Source organism: Ascaphus truei, chromosome 10 (genome assembly GCF_040206685.1).
Source record: "Ascaphus truei isolate aAscTru1 chromosome 10, aAscTru1.hap1, whole genome shotgun sequence".
NCBI classification, from domain to species: Eukaryota; Metazoa; Chordata; class Amphibia; order Anura; family Ascaphidae; genus Ascaphus; species Ascaphus truei.
The window spans coordinates 42,446,681-42,465,994 of record NC_134492.1 but is presented as its reverse complement, the minus strand read 5'-3'; the positions used below and the strand labels follow the sequence as shown (position 1 = coordinate 42,465,994).

Below are 19,314 nucleotides of genomic sequence, written 5' to 3'. Positions count from 1 at the left end.
CTTCAAACAATTGGTCGGGAGGTAGGTTCATTTCTTCTGGTTCCCATTCCAATGCATTTTCAGCTGAAAGGCTTGGTACATAATCATAGTACTTTTGTTGTTGTACAATGTGGGTTTCAGGAATGGAGGGTGCAGATATTGCAGCAGGTATCGATTCACACGGAACAGTAGTAGCGGATCCATTGCTATTGGCATTAGGAATAAATATGCCTTTCACAACAATATATGTGCCCTCTTTCAGGGTAAAATGCTTTTCCTTTGCAATCTTCCAGAAACCATAGGTGTGTTCTAGCTTATCCTGCACACGTTCAAAAAAGTCATTAGTTGATAAAGTGAATCTTATTGAGGAATTAAAATTCCGCGCATGCCTACGGTCTTGGTAATAAGGATATTTAGCTCGAATCAAATCATAGATTTGGCGTGTGCTTGCTTTGTGTCCGCGACTGTTTAAAATTGCTTCTGAAACCATGTACTTATAACCTAAGAGGGGATTCATATTGTTAACGAATTCATCAGCCATGTCAGAGTAGCACAAAAGATGTATGCAGTTCTGTCTTCTTTGCTCATCAAAATGATTCTGCTCAATGGCTAACAAATTCCTGTGTTTCGTTTTCAAGGTCAACAAAAGTAACTACTTTTACTCCTTATTTCAAACGCCAATTGGATGTGTCCTTTTAATTGGTTTAAGTTTTGTGGTTAGTGATAGGCGAATGTGGGAAAAACATGTATCATTTTTTTATCTCGTTTGTGAAAACATTCCTACACTTATTTCAGTAACATTGAGTTTTCTAGAAAAATAACAAAGAGCACTGTGTGAAAATAGTGCTTAGACAGCCATATCAGTAAATACACACACCTGCAAAATGAAATGTTTTTTTCCCACATACATTTCTGTGTGTATTTGAAATTCTGGTTAACTACCTGTCTGCATGAGTTTAAATACGTGTGTATCTATATATATATAAATATATCTCTCTCATAAAAATATATATATATATATATATAAAGTGTATATTGTACTATATGTATAGTGTGTGTGTGTGTGTGTGTGTGTGTGTGTATATATGTATATGTGTATATATATATATATATAATGTATTTTTTTTTTTTTTTTTTATATTGCAGGAGTACACACAACATATTGATGGCAGTAAGTAGGCCTTGTATGAAACCTATTTAAATGGTGATAAACATGAGTGAATTAAGTAATAAACATTTGTTTGCACCCAATAATGTTAGAGGCTCACACTTAGTATAGTTGTCAAACATTAGGCCTGTATTATTAAAATAGTGTGTTTTCACACGGAAGCATGAAGTGTATGTTTTTTGTAAATACATCTATACCAGTTTAGATAGTACTATATATACACACAAACACACACACACAGTGTGTGTCTGTGTGTGTGTGTGTGCATATATCAATACATACTACATATATATTAGTATCAATTCAGAGATGTTCTTGAAACAAGAACACATAAATGATTAAAGGACAACATTACAATGGCCACCAAAGGTAAGTAATATTTAACACAAAATCCTGCTGTACACGTACAAGAAAGATGTTTGCAGTTAAATAGGTGCTTTTATAATTGCATGAAAATAATATGCACATGCAATGATTACATCAATTAACACACCCAAATGCAATGTTTTGCTGCAAAGTCAATGGCAGCTTCTCTAAACTTAGCAACTGGCTCCTGGTGGACCATTACTGAACAGACGATTAAAACATAAATATTTATAACACTATTCATTAATTAGGAGTGTTAACATTTCCAAAACTTCACGTGTACAAGAACATAATTGAAAGTTTGGAAACAACACAGTCTTCAGCATACATACAATAGTAATTAGATAATCTGAAGTCAACAAAACAAGGCCAAAGACACATTTTCTGAATTATAACATTTATTTTTTTTGTTCCTTTTGCGAGCGAGTAACAGGCCTGCTTGTTGTCTCTTGAATTTTCCTTTTTCTTTTGCCACCAACTTTAGGCACAACAGAGCCACTTTGAGTGGCCTCTGGCACTTCACGGGCAGGGCTTGTGGCCAGTGACTCACCTACAGGGCTTTTGGGCAGTGACTGTTCACCTACGGGGCTTGTGGCCAGTGACTCACCTACAGGGCTTGTGGCCAGTGACTCACCTACAGGGCTTTTGGGCAGTGATTCACCTACAGGGCTTTTGGGCAGCGATTCACCTACAGGGCTTTTGGGCAGCGATTCACCTACAGGGCTTTTGGGCAGCGATTCACCTACAGGGCTTTTGGCCAGTGACTCACCTACAGGGCTTTTGGGTAGTGACTGTTCACGGACAGGGCTTGTGCCCACTGACACATGTGAGCAAGTTGGTAGACACTGCACAAGTGATGGTTGGTCTGTTTCATGTGTGTCTTGTTTTGTTTTTGTCGCCTCCTTTGTAGGTGTCTGCTGCTGAATTTGTACAGATGGCAGCGGTAGGATGTCATCAGGAACCTGCACAGCAATGTCTGCTACTTGACCGGTAACATTTGGGCCTGGTGAATGAATATCAGATGAATGTGGTGAAAACTGACCTGCATGAACAGATCCTGGCTGGGAGGTGTTGAATTGTGGTACATTAGTCATTCTCCAGTAATTAGCTTGTGTTTGCTGAACAACTAATGCTTCGAATGAGGTGTTGATTTTTTGCAACTGTTTAGGCACTTCAATGAAGACTCTGTGGAGATGTGCCAATTGTGAAACTGTTTCTTCCTGCAGTGCAATCATCCTTTCCAGCACTGTCATCAGGTCAGAATGGCGACGATTTTCTGCTTCCACAATTTTTCCCTCAGAAGCTACAATTGCATCATATGTGGTATTTGCTGGACGTTTTGGCGGTAAAACAGTTTCAATTGGAACCTCTTCATGGTCACTTGCTTGTATTTGTGTGTCTATGGCGGCGGCGGCGGCATCATCATCATCATCATCATCATCATCATCATCATCATCATCAAAATCCTCTTCATCATGTTCTACAAAAAAATGTACACATTATTAAATGGCATGTTAATCTCTGCTGTGTTACTATGTAATTGTACTGTGTCATAAGTAACAACTAACATGTTTCCAAACGTTTTATAACCTCACATTAAAAACTACCTTGACTTAAGAATAATGTTTGGACTCAGTATGAAATATGAGTGAATGAAAACTTGCTGTAAACTCACAACTCCTACATGATAGTTAACATCACTAACATAATACAAGTTGCCTTACACTTCATTTTCACTGACACTAAGTAATCCTATTTAAAGAAGATGTGCAAAACAAATAATGAACATGACAACATAACATATAGAAGAGCACATATTATATGGCCACCAACTGATACACTCACCTTCTAGGTGTGTTGAGCTGGCTGACCCAGGTGAAGACACTTGTTCAGTCTCAGGTGACACATGTCCTTCAGGGGCAACTATATATAACAATAACATAAGTTTTACATTTACATGTGTAAATATTGAACAAACAGTTATTGTATGTTCTGTATTTATGAGTACCTAACAGCATCATTTCCTTAACCCAAAATGTGTGTGAAAGTGAACATAAATAGTTGTAATAACAATGTACATGCCTGTGTACTTAGAACTTTTGAGTTCCCTAACATAAAACATACTATGTTTCTGCAGTAATGCGTGAGGATAAATAGATAAAATTTGAACATAAAAATCATATGTTGTGTAGTGATATCAGTATCATAATGTACATAACTATCATGAGATGACCATTCACAATGTTTATCATGAAGGTGGTCATATTGCAAAAAGTGTTGTTTTTGGTAGAGGATATGTGTGGTACATTAATATAAGATGTGGCACACCTGAATGTGGCTGTGACTCAACAAGACAACACATGCAGTGTGTGATAATGTGTCGTTGATAGTAGTAGTTCAACTATAGATATGAGTGAACTAATGTGTGACGTACGCTTTGATAAGTAATGAGTTGTTGGGGCATTTAGTAGCTAAAGTGAAGCTTTCAAATGAGTGTGATTAACTTCAGTTGTGCTAGTCAGGTTGTAAGAACGGTATTCCCTTCCCCAAAAAGCCTAATCAGCCACACCTTTAAATTACTTGAAACAGGTGCAAATGGTGTGAACTAAGTTGACCCTAAAATGAGGCTGTAATTAGTGTGTGTGCTGAACCCCACCCCCTCTGTTGAAGTGTATGCTGTGATGAGATATTAATTGCAGCTGCTTTAACACAATGGTAGATGAGCTAAATAGTCGTGTGCAGTTTTTAAGTTATGAAAACAATGACATAAAATATGATACGTGTGCCTCATTATGCTGTCTGTATATGACTTAAAGCAAAAATGGACCTTTTCATAAACAACTATAGATGTGTTAGTGCAAGTGATGTTTGTAGGCCGTTGCATGCAATATATTTGATGCATGCTTAAAATAGGCAGTAATGTCATGTTTGTCGGAGTAAATTAAATAAAATACACAATAATATTCTACATATTTATGTTCTGTACCTGTAGCTAGTAATAATTTCTGATTAACATGTGTTACACATGTGTACTACCCTGTTGTTCCCCATCTTCGCCCACCATCAATTGCTTCCACTGCAGCAATGCATTTTGGGAATTCACATGTAAATGAGCACGCAATGGCACGTGCTATATTAGTTACTGCTTTTAGTAGGACTACAACATATATGTCTATTTTGAGATATATATATATACAGAATCAGACATATACATATATAGATGCAGGTATGCTTATATTGTGAAGACAGTATAAAAAGCAGTGTAACTATGCAAAATAACTGTAAGCAACGACACGCCTAGTACAGTAATATTTCTCACCTGGTGGAAATTGTGAGGGGTAAATTCCTATATCACGGTCACCAGGTAAGCCTTCCACGACGACGGGAAGTAATTTTGCCCGAAGCAGCTCCTCCAATGGACTTAATATGAGACGTTGTGGTGTCGGCCCACCTCCAGTGCCAGTAGCATGCACGCGTTGGTGTTGTATTTTCTTTTTCAATTTGGACCTAATATCATCAAATCTCTTGTGACAATTCCGCTTGTCCCTCACATGATTCCCACACGCATTGACACCAATGACTATTGTGTCCCACATTTCTTTTCTGCTTGCTGAACTTGTCCGCCCTTGAAAAACATATAAAATATATGAGGTAAATGATTAATAATAGAAGCACCAGTTTCCTACACTGCTAGCTGTTCCAAGAGATAGCAAACATGCTGTTTTATGTGTAATATGTGAATCACATGAGCATTCACTACTAAACCTATACATGTAAGCAAGGTTGCATTCATATTGTATGCAGTTATGGCAAATTGACCGCCTGTGTTTAGTTGTCCTTGTAAGGCATGATAAAAAGCTGTGTTTCCAGACTAATTAACATAGAAAGATATTCTGAACCCATACTTGCATATGAACAAAACTCAGATGACCTAGGATCACATGTATTTGAATAATAAATGTAAAGGTACACTTACCTAGTAAATGTCCATATATACTGTCATAGTGCTCCAGAATGCCAGTGACAAGAGCTGTATTTTCCTGGTCATTGAAGCGAGGATTACGTGGCTTCTCCACACGTTTCTTCCGAGCAGGTTTAGGGTCAGAGCTTGGCTGGTGCTGACTGGACTCTCCTTCTTCCAATGGAAGAGCCTCCAAAAGCTGCCCACCAGCAAGCACGCCACCACCATCCACCCCATCAGCAACTGCGCCACCAGCAGCACTCACAGCACCAGCACTCCCACTCCTAGCACCAGCACTCCCACTCCTAGCACCAGCACTCCCACTCCTAGCAACAGCACTCCCACTCCCAGCAACAGCACTCCCACTCCCAGCAACAACACTCCCACTCACAGCAACAGCACTCCCACTCACAGCAACAGCACTCCCACTCCCAGCAACAGCACTCCCACTCCCAGCAACAACACTCCCAGCAACAGCACTCCCACTCCCAGCAACACCACTCGGTGCACCAGCAACATCACTCCCCTGAACAGTACGTTCACTCCGACGCGTACTCGCACGAGTAGCACTCCCACTCCCACCAGCATCACTCTTCCCACGCTTTGCGGGCATACTTCCAGCACTCACAAAAAACAGACAACTAATGTACAGCCAATCACACAAAACACTTCCACATATAAAACAAGACAAAGATGTAAACAAAACAACAATGGACAAAGCTCACCCAATACACAACAAGTCTCTCCGTCAATATGCAAATGTTCAATCAGCCAGCTCTGTGCGTCTCTCTCTCTCTCACTCCCAACAACACAGAGAATGATTAGCAGTACACGTTGCCTTTAAATATGGCGCGCAATCCAATACATGCTTGTTTCGCCTGATTCAGCAAGATTTGTGATTGGGCAACCTATCAGCACCCCGCCACGCACGCCGATACACCTGTGTGTGATCGGATAATCATCGTGAGAGTGGGCGGATTTGTTTTCGGGTTCATTTTGAATGTATTCGGCACTTACTGCATACGGAGAGGAAAAATCGCCATTAACATGACTAATCGGTAAACTTGCCGATTTCACTTAATCGACGCTTACTGCATGAGGCCCTATGCCTTTAGTTTATCCAGTTTGGATAACAGACTACGGATATTTGTATGGGCAACATATAGCCATTTTTCAAATTTGAAAGGGACATTCTCAGGGGTATGGGACAGAGTTGAAATGGAAGGACCTTGGTTGAGTTCAATATCCCCTGCTAAAGAGAGTAATAATATAAATACAAATTGATTAATGTATAAGTAGTCTTCAGATGTAGTGAATAAATACTTTTTGTAGTCTCAAAAACGGTGTACTACAAATAACTCATGCAGTATGTTGGTCCATTAAAATGTAACAGGACCAGAATAAGCCTTGTTTCCTTTTTTTATTAGAAAGCTCCCCATACCTTAACATTTCTCCACTGCTCTGGAGACCTTGTAATAATTCAGGGCCACTTCATTTGTTTTTCTGACTCTTCTTTAGGTTCACTACTCAGAATATTAAGGAAAAATCAGAGTGCCAAATGTAGATAGCACTTGGAGTCTGTAGCTCTGATTTAAAAATAGGTTATGCTCATTTATACTGTGCAAAATATGTCCAACCTAAGCAACAATGTTTACGGCTTGGAAAAAACTTCTAATGCAGGGAAGCTTGAGCAGTGTACAATGTAAAATAAGGAAGACAGTGGTCCTGTACCTGAAGAAGCTATACATGCATTGTGAGCTGGGTTGCTTACAAGCATTAAACTTGTACTAACAGTAAATAAGTTGAACCAAAAAATAAAATACAGGTTGGCAGAGAAATCAGCAGCCACCTCAGGTACAACTACTCAAACCTTTGTCTACAAGCTGTAGTGCAAAAGTCAAAGAGCTTCCCTCAATCCACCATATTGTATGTCAAATCATGAATAGAAGTGCCGATACAACAGGGGGGACTTGGTCCATTTCTTGCTCCAGTTCACAGTTTCCAAAGCTCCCTTAAAATCCAACTCTTTAAATAGCTTAACCCAGCCACTTTTTGACAAGCCTACGGTTAATACCATGCCGAGTGTCATTCTTCCACCTATTCTTGTGTCATTACTCCCCATTACTTTTAGATTGTAAGCTTCTCAGAGCAGGAAACTAATCAGGTGCTGTTTCATGATGTATTTTATGTTTTATTCTTGCCCTTACCCCAGCATTGTACTGCTCTCTGGAATATGTTGGCACCATTTCAATAAAAGATACAAATAAGGCAAAAAAAAAGTCGCAACTACAAATGTGTTGATTAAATCTGAGACAGATGCTGCCTCATGAAGTTTACATATGGGAAATTCCCAAATACTTTCTCCTACTTGTTAGCAGAATATAAAACAGGAGTGTTGGACAGCGCCAGGCCTCTTGTCTACATTTCCTGAAAGGACCGTTTCAGTGTTAGTAGTGCTCCAAAGCTATGTGACTAAGCCTGTATTAATTTCTCAACTAAGTAACTTTCTTTGCAAATGAAGGAAATTCCACTAAAGATATTACAGATAAGAGCTGAATCACCCCAGAGCGGACATTAACAATGAAACAAAGCACAAAAAAGACACCAAAAAGATTCCGCAGCTAGCAAACAAATTGATTTCCTGGATCTGGTCCAAGTTTCCTATTGTCTGTCTCCATTTTGTTTACAGGCCATAATATTTAGCATGCTTTAAATCTGCAGACCAAGCCATATCCTACATGTGTGTGTTTTTATAATATATATGTTCTGTACTATGAGAAAATACTTGTAGCATTTTTTTTAAAACATACTGGATACCTAACAAGCTCCTATTAAACCCCCAAAATAACCACAACATATATATAAGCATATGAGTGTCACAGAGGAGTGCTACTGAGCATGGCAATATATATTAAAACCAGAGACAGAACATAAAACACAGACAAAGCTCAGTTTTAGCACATCCAGTGAGACTCATACACGGTACAGTGCCTAAATATATATGTATAAATATCTAATAAGTAAAATGGTCTTTTAGTTTGACATTTTTGGCCAAAATTGTTGTAAGCCCCTGAGCCAACGGCACGGCAGACCACATATCAGGGGTCCCTAACGCTAATGTAAATTCTTAATAACCTGTGTAATAACAGGAAGAATGATTTATAGTAAATCTGACCATTTTACTTATTAGATATTTATACATATATATTTAGGCACTGTACCGTGTATGAGTCTCACTGGATGTGCTAAAACTGAGCTTTGTCTGTGTTTTATGTTCTGTCTCTGGTTTTAATATATATTGCCATGCTCAGTAGCACTCCTCTGTGACACTCATATGCTTATATATATGTTGTGGTTATTTTGGGGGTTTAATAGGAGCTTGTTAGGTATCCAGTATGTTTTACAATTCTTGTCCAGCTAGTCATGGCTGATTGGAGGGTGGCAACCTCCTTCCTAATTGAAGCTCACCCCCTCCCACATTTAAATGGTTATGGGCTCACTCCATAGCATCTTCCACTCAGGGGAACTTGCCTGCTTGCAGTTTGGCTGTGACATCTCTAATACAGAGTGCTTTTCCTGGTAATGTACAGGTTAATAAAAGCTTCAGTCAGACTTAGAACTTTGCAACTAATATTGACAGATTTACTATAAATCCTTCTTCCTGTTATTACACAGGTTATTAAGAATTTACATTAGCGTTAGGGACCCCTGATATGTGGTCTGCCGTGCCGTTGGCTCAGGGGCTTACAACAATTTTGGCCAAAAATGTCAAACTAAAAGACCATTTTACTTATTAGATATTTATACATATATATTTAGGCACTGTACCGTGTATGAGTCTCACTGGATGTGCTAAAACTGAGCTTTGTCTGTGTTTTATGTTCTGTCTCTGGTTTTAGCATTTTTTTTAAAACAACTCTGAATTACATTTTTAATGTATTATAATGTAACAAACATTTTTGTTTATATAGCAACCATTTACAAAGTAACACTGAGTGCAGAATAATCTTCTGCCGCTATTTAGTGAACCCCGAGCTGAATCAGGAGAACGGATCGATCGGCAATATAGCTAATTACTTATCATTGTGTGGATTGTATTGATGCACATATTAAAGGGCAACAAATAAAATAAAAACGGCAGCTTGGACTGCTGCTTTAAAGGACAAAAGGGTTTAACTGCAACCAAATAATGAGGAATAAAGAATGGTGGAAGTTTAGGATGTGGACACCTTGCAGAGCCTCAAAAATTTCCTAACCCACCCAGTGGGATCTATGTTAAATTTGAACTTTAGTAAGCCTTTACAAGAGCCAGCATGCTAGTTTAGGGAGTAGTAAGCTTGGTCAGAACATGAAAGAGAATGGATTCCATTGCTTATGTCGGGTTTATTTGCAATAATGTGATTGCTACAGTACATGTGGTCAAAGAGCTATAATGTCTGTTGCACTTGTGCAGTGAACTTTATCTTAAATATGATACAGTTCTGTTAGGCTGGTTCTTGCCTCCTCAAATCAGCTGTAAAAGACCTGTAGAGAGACCCTCAATTGCATATATCATATTGTAATAACTGTTTCCTCTGCACCTTCCAAGGTCATTTTATAGACGCTACCCAATTTGCAAATATATGTATACAGGGATATTAGCAAAGTACTTTGATAAATTTATGCTAAGAGACACATTTAAAGTACAGTAAATGTATAAGTTGAGACACCTTTTTGGAATACATAAAACTTACACAATTTGTTCAAGGTCTCACAAGTTCTTTCACTGTAAACAACAAACTGATTCAAGTGCAAATCTAGTCAAAATTCTATCGGAAGGTACTTGTCACCTAATCCAAGTTTAAGTTAACAGGACAGCAAACATTCAGAAAAGAAAAAAATGATGTTGTCCAATATCCAAGTACAGCATGAGTAATGTTCTCCTTTCTGGTAATACACATTACATGTATGTCTGCACATTTGACTCATGTTCAGGGATTTTGTAGGTGCCTGGGTCATGGTAGAAAAAAAAAAGAAATGAGGGAAGAGCCTTTTTTATTATTTTTTTAGAAAGATGACTTATTTGGAACAAATGTATTGAATTTCAAGGCAACCTTCCCCCCCCCCCCGCAACCCTCCAAAACTATCTTCCATGTATAGTACAATGTATATTTTCCATGAGAAGATTACAAAAACAAGCTTCTGCAGTAATGTCATCAAAAACATAAAGAAGCATGACTACCTACAGTAAGGCAGCAAACCCCCTTACCGATCTCCTTTTTTTTTTTTGGGATGGGACGTGGAGCTGAACAACTGGAAATAATGTGGTTTAGCTCCACGGTACCTTCTGGGTCCCATCCCGGAGAAAAATAAATAAATAAAGGGAAATAAGTAGGGGGGAGGGAGGGTTGCGGCTTTAAAAAATAAAATGTTAAAAGTGAGGATGACAAGAATTCCACTGGTTCAATACTACTTAAAAATTTTTTTTTTAAAAACAGTGGCTCTTCATAACATTAACTAACATCATTATGCCATGATAATGTATTTAATATAAATGTTGAACATAGTTCTGGTGCTCATTTAAAACAGGCCACTGTAGGATGGCTGCCAGCATATCAGCAAAGAAGGACAACGCCACAAGCTTCCCTTTTATCCCATATTCTTTGCAAAGCAGCTGAATTTTCTGCTGGGAAAACAGGCAATGTTGGTGCAACACTAGGGCATTTTCACCCTGCACCTATATATCATAGTATTTTGCTAGTATTTTGCCCCATCTGCCCTTGCTTGAGACTCTGGGAGTGCCAGAAGGAAAAATCAGTGAGGAGTTACATGGTGCTCATATTCTAATGAGATGTATCACATTCTGCTTCTCTGTGCGCCAGTACTTGTCCCTTTTTTGTTGTTGGTCCAAACAAATCTGCCACATTTAAAGTGGCGTAAGTCTAAAATTCAGATGTGAGAAACTGGTCTTACATACTGTATGCCCCCAACTCTGATCCAAAAAACAGAGCAGTGTGTCAAAATACACTTCTCAACATTGATACATAATGTAGATCCCACTGGTGGAGAAATACAAATAATGGAAATCCACGAGCAGCCAGAAATTCCTTAACAAGTTTCTATTTTACCTTCTCTGTCAAGTGTCTTTGAGTTTTTCATGTTGTATTACAGACATGTATGTAAAAGTGTTAAGTCTCTGGAAAAAAATGAGAGTTTTTTTTTAATTTTTTACTATGGTTGAGTGTAGCTGCAAATTTATAGGCATAGCACATCAATTTAAATTAAGCCTCAGAGTAAAACATGTAAACATACACTCATGGAACAATGTGGATTTCATGTCAGGAGGTAGAAATATTGATTTCTTTAGTGACTGCATTAGTTGGCACAAACACAGCTGGAGTAGAAGCATTGTTAGTTTTATTCTGCCAGAGAGGAATACAATTGGTCCTAATCTGGTCCCTGGAAATCCTACTGTAGGTTATCTTTTTTGCACAATGACTTCCTGATGATAAAAGGTCAGGCAGCTGCAGACTAGTTATTCAGTGGCTAATACGGAAAAAAAAATGTTGAAAATGAAATTTAAAGGAGCTTGTACAATGTACATTGACCACCTTCCTGATATAAAGAAAAATCCACGGGTGCCTCAATCCTCGTCTGTTTTTAAAGATGGATAACCACTATGAGAAGCCATTGTGTACTATTTAAAAGGAATGATTCGTACACAAAGGACCTACTGTACCAAACAGATTCTTTCAATATATCTGGCAGGATAAAGGCCTTAGACTGGCAAGATCAGTTCTCTTGGCCCCAAAGTCAGGTGGATGCCTAGCAGTTCCAGATATCAAACGATATTATTTAGCCTCCCATCTCAAATAAATGATATCTTGGTGCGCAGATCCTCATCTATACTGCTGTGTTAACATACAAGCCACTTTCGTCAAACCTATCTCTCTGCCTTCCCTTCTTTGACTAGAGAAGGAACAATTTGAATCTCCTACAAATTAACTTCACCGTAAACATCTGTAACACAGCCAAATCAAAATATCCTTTTATCAATACTCCATCTAAACTAGTCCGGATTTTTGATAATCTGCCATGCCCACCTGGTTGGAATAGAAGTGTTTATGATGCCTGGAAACATACAAATATTACGGACAAAGGTAACAATCTCCAAAGGGAAATTCCTTATGCACCAAATATTCCCTTCCAAAGTCGGAATTATTGAAATATCTAAAAATTATACACTTTATTCTTTCTCTGTCCTGATCCTAGAATTTCCAAATACAACCACGTTTGAGAATTTATGTAGGAATGAGAAATATCAAAAGAGCCTAATATCTATTCTATATCAAGAGTGTGTTTCTATAGGTGACCTCCCATTTCATTTCAAATGATGATTGGGTGGATATCTGGGATCACGTATCAAAGACATCTATCTGTACAGTAACAAAGGAGAATATCTATAAAATATTGTAATATGTACAAACGATTAAGCCTGATGTTTCCAAACAGCAATGCTGGCTACAGTGCATTCAGACAGGCGATCTTTCACATGCATGGTGGTTCTGCCCAAAAGTACAGCAATTCTGGGTCATGATGAAAACTTTAATTGGGTAAACCTTGGGGATCAAGATTCCTCTTGATCCGGTTTCTTTTATCTTGGCCAAACCCATTGAGAACATTAATCCCACCCTTCACAAATTGACATTCTGACGGCCACCAGATCTCAGCGGCATAAAAGAACCATTGGACTCCCTAAAAAAACACTGATACATAGAATAAACAAGGTGATGTTAATGGGAAAACACATTGAAATAACTGGATACAAAATACAGAATTTATGATGCAGTCTGTGCGCACAAACCATCCCTCTTACATGTGCACCTACTGTACACACCAGACTGAAAGCTATAGTAACTATACTTTCCCTATCACTCCAGACCCACACCTTAAGAACCGTTCCAGCCAATCAGGTCGATGTTTAAATTAAAGTAAATAAGGCACATGGCTTCGATGACAAACATCCAAGAGTTCTTAAGGAGTTAAGTTCAGTAATAGCCAAACCATTACATTTAATATTCAAGGACTCAATATCCACAGGCTCAGTTCCACAAGATTGGTGTAAAGCAGATGTGGTGCCTATATTTAAAATGTGAGCTAGATCACAACTGGGGAATTATAGACCTGTAAGCCTGACATCAATAGTGAGGAAGCTACTTGAAGGTTTAGTACGGGATAATAAATTATTATTATTATTATTATTATAATATATTATTATTATTAATAAAATTATTAGTAATAGTCAGCATGAATTTATGAAGGATAAGTCTTGCCTTAGTAACCTTATTAGTTTCTTTGAGGATTTAAATAGGAATTTAGACCAGGGTAATGCACTTGATGTGGCCTACTTAGATTTTTCAAATGCTTTTGCTACGGTTCCACACAAGAGGTTAATGTACAAAATAAAGCAAATAGGACTCAGTAAAAATATTTGCACCTGGTTTGAAAACTGGTTGAAGGATAGACAACAGAGAGTTGGAAGAAATTGAACTTTTCAGGTTGGGCTAAAGTTGTGAGTGGAGTACCTCAAGGATCGGTACTGGGACCCCTGCTTTGTAACTTGTTTATTAATGACCTTGAGGTTGGCATAGAGAGCAAAGTCTCCATCTTTGCTGATGACACTAAATTGTGTAATGTAGAATCAGAGCAGGATGTAATTTCTCTCCAGAAGGACTTGCATAGACTGGAAACTTGGGCAGGTAAATGGCAGATGAGGTTTAATACAGAGACTGACTGCGTGGTGTGCAGGGTTTACAGAGGCTCCATGCGCTTCCCAAAGCACTTAAATTAAGTGCCAGGGAAGCGGCGAAGGCTTCTGTAAACCTCACTTACCTTGGCTCCGGCAGCTTCTTAGATGTGTCGCCATGGCAACGAGGTGGCAAATGACGTCGCAACGTCATGTCGCCGGAGCCGAGGTAAGAGGTGGAGGGGAGGGGGGCAGAGAGAGGGGAACTGCCGGCAGGGGGGCGCAGGGAGAAAAGTTTGAACTCCCCTGCTTTACAGTAAGGGGAGTTAAAATGTGGAATTCATTACCTATGGAGATTGTGATGGCAGATACAATAGATATGTTCAAAAAATGATTGGGCATCTTTTTTGAAAGAAAAGGTATACAGGGATATAGCAAATAAGTAACATGAGAATTATGTTGATCCAATGAGTAATCTGATTGCCATTTGGAGTCAGGAAGGAATTTATTTTTCCCCTTATGACATATCATTAGAAGATATTTCACTGTTTTTTTTTTTGTTTGCCTTCCTCTGGATCAATATGCTGTAAGTACAAATATAGAATAAGGTATCTGCCATCTAAATTTAGCATTGGTTGAACTTGATGGACGCATGTCTTTTTTCAACCTCATCTACTATGTAACTATGTAAGGGAATGGCTCTATCTATTAAGCCTAGAATATGAGGGAATAACTAAGAGTTTTAATACCTGAATCCAGTGCCCCAAACATCTCTATTCTTCTAATCTATTGTTAAACCTGGCTTAGTAACATAAAATGATGACCAGTGGAAGCCGAATTCCAAACATAATAGATGAAATAATATTACAGGAAATCTAGGAAGCATTATACTTGAATATTATAGTGCTTCCTGCACAGTTTCATTCTCCTGGACCTGAAACATAAACAATATGACCCTTATCAGAACTTACAACCAAACAATACAGACTGAAGGAAGGCTGAGTGTAAATCTTTGTCTCAAAAGGATTTATTACAGTCAATATTCTACATACCTACAGTGTGTGTTAGAAATGTGCCACCCTAATTACAGTAAAAGCAAAGTGTAAAAGTGTTGGTTACATCCTGATTAAAAAAAGAATGGCATCTCCTGATGGACTTTAGGCCTGCCTTCTGGGTGCACCCAGCTTCCAGCACGCACCGACAGGAGGGAGAGGATGGCGTGGGAAAAGGAGACTGAAGATGGGGGGAGCCAAGGCTCGAGGGTGGCAACCAGAGGCCGGGCCCAGCTTTCGGGCCTCTGGTATGTTATTTATAGATTCTCAGACCATTACGTAATTTTTCTAAATTTCACTCCACGTATGCACCAATTAGCACTATTTCATATTCTATTTCGTAAAATAAATCTGGGGTGGGTTTGGGGATTGAGCGCCCATCCAGCATTTTTTTACAAAATAGAATATGAAATAGTGCAAACTGCTGCATACGTGTGACAAATAGAAAACAGTGATAATGCGCAGCTAATAACGTGATAATAGTGGTGAATTATTAATATATAAATATATAATGAGTGTATAAACAATAAAGGTGACCTTATAGGTGTAACTTCACTTTCAGTGTGTCTGCAGCCCTTCTTGAGAGGTGGCTCAGCACCCCAAGAACTAGAAGAACAAAGAAAAGACAAGGCGCACAACGCACAAGACTGATGAGTCCTGCTGTTCCCGTGTGTGGTAACCCCACCTAACAAACGCTTGTTTTTACATTTATTGATGTACGCAGAACTTATTCACTTTTAGTAAAACTGACATTTTAAACTGTATTTCACTATGTGCGTTGTGCGCCTTGTCTTTTCTTTGTTCTTCTGGTGCATATGTGGCCTGAAATTTAGAAAAAAATGACATAACGGCCAGATAATTTATAAATAAGATACCTGCAGTCATACAGGGCGAGCTATACTATTTCCAACATTGTTGCAACCCCCCTCATCCTCTCACCCCCCTCATCCTCCTCTCACACCACCACCACCCACCTCCTTCCTCACCACCACCCTCCTCCTCCTTCCTCACCCCCTCCTCTCCTCCTTCCTCACGACCATCACTTCCTCCTACTCCTCCTTCCTCACCACCACCACCACCACCACCTTCCTTCTTCCTCACCACCCCCCTCCTCCTCCTTCTTCCTCCTCCTCACCACCCCCATCCTTATTCCTCCTCACCCCCCTCCTTCTTCCTCCTCACCCCCCTCCTTCCTCCTCACCACCCCCCTCCTTCCTTACCACCATCCCCATCCTCCTCTTTCCTCACCACCACCCCCCTCCTTCCTCCTCACCATCACCCCTCTTCTTCTTCCTCCTCCTCCCTCATCCTCTCCCCTCCCTCTCCTGGTATCTTACCGGTGGTTATCCTGGCAGACAGGGACACAGTGGAGCTCTTCTCTCCTCTCCCACATGTAAAGCTGGAAGGAAACTACATTTCCCAGCATGAATATGGGGAGAGCTGTGCACACTCCTTAATGACTGGAACCCTCCAATTGGTCAGTTTTCTCCTTGGCTTGGGGGGGGGGGGAGAAGATGGAGATGATGCTGCCTGTTGCCCAGGTTACCAGATGCTGCAGCCGTTCAGGAGACTTTCAGTGCCTGCTTCTGAATCAGAGGTAGAAGCGGAGACCCTGCACCCGGCCTCTGTTAGCACTCGTGCTACCTGTTCAGAGAGCGAGAATACTGGACACATATATGTCCGGTATTACCTCTCATTTTTTACCGGACAGAGGGGCAAATTACCGGTCTGTCCGGTTCAAAACCGGACACCTGGCAACCCTAGCCACCGCTGGGCCCCGGATCTCCCCAGCTGCTGTCTGCCTCTTCCAACACAGGACCTCTCTCTCCTGTTGGTGCACGCCAGAAGCTGGGTGTACCCTGAAGTCAGGGTCAGCTTCCGGCGCAAACTGATGGGAGAGAGAGGCAGGCCCGGCATGGAAAGTGGTGGCAGCAGGTGGAGAGAGCCAGGGCTTGGCGGCGGCAACCAGAAGGAGGGGGGCAAATTGGGGTGTCTGTATCCGGGTATTGGGGTGGGGGGTGTGTGTGATCTAAGGGGGAGGGGTGAGAGTGTCTGTATCCGGGGGGTAACCTCTGTATATGTTTTTTTTACATCTTTATTTCTTCTCCTTCCACCTGTTCCTGAAACCACTGCATGAGACTACTTAACACAAGCACGATGGAACATCAGACATGCCCCTGACAAAGCCCTCTGTCTAAATGTGAATTGGGTGACGTCATCAGAAGGCATCTCATCTGTGGAGACCATCGCAATTTGACTACCACACGGACAGCCACCACAATACTGAGAGAGGCACATCTCTACTTTAGCAAACGCTTTGGAAAGAACGTTTGCCTTATCATACCTTAATCACAGTTTGACTGGTTTTGCAGATTTCGGCTCGCTGCCATCTTTCAGCAAACAGGGAAAAAAAATTCACCATGCTTTTTTTGGACCCTGGCTCATTTGTGGCATATGAGAGTAAGCCCATGTAGTTTAAACCCGTCCCCTTTTAAAGCACACAAAGTCCTATTTTCTTCAACTTTATTGAGTGAAGTTAACAGAAATATAAATGTACTTGTATGTAGATTATGATAGGAAATGTCTCTTGCGAGGAGAATTGGCCTTGTGAGATGAAGGTGCTATGTTATCGGGGTATGTGCTTCTCTGAGGGGAAGGTACAAAGGAATCCCTTTCTGAGGGAGCAGCGGAAGATGTGTCTTAGCACACTTTCCTTTCCAGACAGGAACAAGCCAAGGGACATAACAATACCAAAGAAGGGCAGAGGGAGAGGGCTAAACCAATCTCAAACTATGAGTTTTGGGAAGTTGCCAGGGCAACTGACTAGTGGCTTGTGTAAAGGGTATTATTTGTAACAACTACGTTGCAATATACACAGGAGCACTGGCTGCTTGGAACAGGGAAAAGATGCTACTTAGCTGGGGAGAACTGGCAGCCTGAGAGCAGAAAAAATACACAGAAATAAACAATCCTGTTCCAGGACAATGATGTTCTCATGTCTATTTAACCTTGAGAAAGGCTAACCTGTGTCATTAATGCTTGTCAGTTTTCCCTTCCTTTATGTTAATGTGTCTGTACTCTGCTGTATTTACGGTGCAGTTGGTTATAGTTGCTGCTGTTATAGTAGGTTTTTGTATCACCTCAAGTGCCACTAACTTTGTTAGTCTGCTGCCTTTTCGCTCTTCCCCAGTGTAGGTACCCTCTGCTTTCCACAAAATGTCAACTTTTGTTCCCGGGTACACATTCAGATTTATCATGAGGGGATCACTGTTATTGCCCCTTGTATTGAATGATCTCCACGTTTTCCTCATTCATTCATATGAGGTTATGTCTCTATGCACATTATTTTGTGTGCTTTACCTGCTGCTTTGAATTGTTTTCATATTCTTTGTGTCCATAGTTGTGTCCAATAAATATACATTGATATTTTCACTTTGCCCCTGAGTGCCCTTGTCTTTAGTGGGAGTTTCCTTGCCTAGCCTGTTAGCCTTCTTTCTTGTTTGCTTCATTGTCCCTGCTCCCATAGGTGCGCCCCACCTTATTTACTCTGGTTGGGGCCATTTTACACTCTGTTGGGGGTAGTGCAGCCCCTCTGTGTCCTTCTAGTATTACTAAAGATGTAAGAAAATGTAACAGTGATATGGTGAAGAAGACAATTGAAGATAAAAGATTAAAGAAAGATGCAGCAGCAATTTTTGATTCGAAAGAAGCAAAACACTGCACTTTAACAAGACGGTGGAGCAACAAAAAGAAATGTACATGTATCATAAAGAGAGTTGAGGATTTCTACCTTCAATTATACAGTAGCTCATATCACAGGGCACATTCCAGCAGATGAAGAGCGAGGAGAAACCACCAATTATGTACCATCCTCCACAAGGAAGTGGCAAAGGCAAAAAAAATCCACGAAGATTGGGAAGGAGCCCTGTGGAGATGGAATTACAATGGAAACCTTGAAAGAAGCTGGGGTAGTAGCAGTAGACATAATTCTATATGGAATAAAGTGCTGATAGCATCAAAGTTTGATAAACCAACGTAGATGTGAGATAGTGAGAAAATATGT

The 19,314-nt window shown here is 40.0% G+C and overlaps 1 protein-coding gene across 1 annotated transcript; it reads right to left on the bottom strand.

Moving 5' to 3' along the window:
* Window positions 1-1,869: 1,869 nt before the first annotated feature.
* On the bottom strand, window positions 1,870-18,760 carry LOC142503332 (uncharacterized). The gene is made up of 6 exons (XM_075615484.1): window positions 18,612-18,760; window positions 17,596-17,641; window positions 16,798-16,895; window positions 4,833-4,933; window positions 3,359-3,436; window positions 1,870-2,993 (listed from the first exon to the last, which is right to left on the bottom strand). Exons 1-6 carry the CDS (start codon window positions 18,758-18,760, stop codon window positions 1,912-1,914), a joined length of 1,554 nt encoding a protein of 517 aa, XP_075471599.1. The 3' UTR covers window positions 1,870-1,911.
* Window positions 18,761-19,314: the final 554 nt, after the last annotated feature.

What these genes read in the sequence shown, in the direction of transcription:
- LOC142503332 (XM_075615484.1), bottom strand. Translation starts at nt 18,760, where the DNA reads ATGAAGCAAACAAGAAAGAAGGCTAACAGGCTAGGCAAGGAAACTCCC. An exon ending in AAAACAATTCAAAGCAGCAG is followed by an intron (nt 17,642 to 18,611) that starts GTAAAGCACACA and finishes GTTTGCTGAAAG; the next exon opens with ATGGCAGCGAGCCGAAATCT. An exon ending in CCAGTCAAACTGTGATTAAG is followed by an intron (nt 16,896 to 17,595) that starts GTATGATAAGGC and finishes CTCTCTGAACAG; the next exon opens with GTAGCACGAGTGCTAACAGA.